The sequence below is a fragment of the Numida meleagris genome, unplaced genomic scaffold (genome assembly GCF_002078875.1).
Source record: "Numida meleagris isolate 19003 breed g44 Domestic line unplaced genomic scaffold, NumMel1.0 unplaced_Scaffold501, whole genome shotgun sequence".
In the NCBI taxonomy this organism is placed as follows: domain Eukaryota; kingdom Metazoa; phylum Chordata; class Aves; order Galliformes; family Numididae; genus Numida; species Numida meleagris.
The window spans coordinates 21,913-23,866 of NW_018364717.1; the positions used below are offsets into that span (position 1 = coordinate 21,913).

Consider the following 1,954-nt stretch of genomic DNA (forward strand, 5'->3'; position numbering starts at 1 on the left):
TTTCCGCGCCAACGCCGCCAGCACCGCCGCCACCTCCCTGGGCCCCACCTCGGCCCCCGCCGCCACCTCGGCCAGCACCGCCCGGTCCGCGCCCATGGCCAGCGCCGTCCGCAGCGTCTCCTGGCACTTCGAGGTCCCCACGGCGGCGGCGATCACCTCGGCCGCCCCCCCGCGCTCCCGCAGCCGCACGGCCTCCTCCAGGGCGATCTCGCAGAAGGGGTTCATGGAGTGCTTCACCCCCTCGGTCTGCACCCCCTGCCCGCCCGGCAGCACCCGCACCTGCGGGACGGGACCGAACCGGGCCCTGAGGCCTACGCGGGGCCTACGCCGCGTTCTGAGGCCCCGAGCCGCCCCGTGACGCCCGCGCGGGGCCCGCCCCGAGACGCGGGGTCGCACCGCGGCCCGACCCCGCGCCGGCCCGCCCGTCTTCCCGCACCTTCACGGCGAAGTCGATGACCCGCTTCACCCCCACCAGCACCCGCAGCGCCGCCATCGCCGCCGCCCTCTCTTCTCCGCCCCCTTCCGAACTTCTGACCAATCAGCGCACGCCCGCCCCGAGGTACCGACCAATCAACTGAGGCAAGGGAACCGCGCGTCCCTCTCACGTGACGTTGGAGGGCGGTGAGGGTCACGGCGCGGAACCTATGTGCGTTCCCACCCGGAAACGGACCCACTACACTTTGGTTCCGCCCCACATTGGTTCCCCACCCGTTTCGGCCTCCCCCTCCCGTGGATCCCAGCACACTGTGTTGCCCAACAGAGCTCCCCTCTGTGCGGTCCCCTCCGAGTAAAGTTACCACGTATTGGTGCTCCCTCCCCCTATTTGGTTCCCCCTTACTCCTCCCACATTTCTTTCTCCCCCCAACTCGGTCTCTCCCCTCACACTCCCCATTTCCCTGCAGACCTGGACCCCCCCCGTTTCTTCTCCTCCCCCCCCACATTTAGTTCTCCCCGCACTTGGTTTCCCCTCAACATCGACTGCCTCCACTCGCTATTTTAGCCCCCTCCACACTTAGATCTCCCCACCCCTGTGCCCCCTGAGCGTGATTGCCCCGCGCTTTGGTCCCTCTCCAGTTTGCTTCCCTCCCCCATTACAGACATTGCAGCCCAAAGTTCTACAAAACCCCTTTATTACACCACCACGGCGGCTATAACCATCACAAGCAATAAATACGGCCCCTCCCCAGGCCCTGACCCCCCCCACACGGCTCCAGGACTCCCCGGGGGGGGAGCTCAGGTGCGGCAGCAGAACCCGCACCCACGGTTCCCGCAGCAGCCGCAGCAAAAAGAGCAGACAGGGAAGTGCGAGCCGTGTCGCCGGAACCGGAAACGCCGAGGTGGAACTTCCGGCGGAAGTACGGAGCTGTCCGGAAGCGTCGAGCGGGGCCTCGTGGGTGTGGAGTGCGGCTCCCGGTGGGGAGAGGTCTGTGACGGGGGACGGAGGGGGGGGCTTAACCGGTGGTGCTCTGTGCGGAGAGGGGCAACAAACGTTTCCCTCCCCGCACGGCCTTGGGGATGGTTCCGCCCCCGTCTGGGGTCTGAACCGGAAGTTAGTCCATCCGGAAACACGTCCCCCGGAAGTGAGGATCCATCACAAATGGGTTTCTCCTCGCAACCGTGATCCCGATAAAAGGCCCCCCCTCAATAAACGGTCCTCCCGTATGGCTGCCCCACACGAATCGTGGTGGTGCTGCCCGCAGAGGGGTCCCCCTCCCCCAGTTGGTCCCCCTCACCAAAGGTTCCCCCCACAAATGGTTCCCACACCCATAGGTGTCCCACGCAAATGGGTTCCCCCAGCAGAGATAAGGGTATAATTGATGGATTCCCCCCCTCGCAACTGAGATCCCCGAAAAAGGTTCCTCCCCATAAATGGTACCCACCCACATATTGGCTTCCCCGCTGATGGGTGCCCCCCCCCCCAACAAGTGGACCCCCCCAAGAGATATAGTGGTGA

The 1,954-nt window shown here is 65.9% G+C and overlaps 1 protein-coding gene across 1 annotated transcript; it reads right to left on the bottom strand.

The window, feature by feature from the left end:
- Positions 1-586, bottom strand: ETFB (electron transfer flavoprotein beta subunit; the record flags this gene model as incomplete). The annotated part of the gene is given in 2 exon segments (XM_021383718.1): positions 1-279; positions 437-586. Coding segments are annotated over 2 exon segments (336 nt in total), but the record flags the coding sequence as incomplete, so codon positions are not given.
- Between the last annotated feature and the right edge of the window lie 1,368 nt (positions 587-1,954).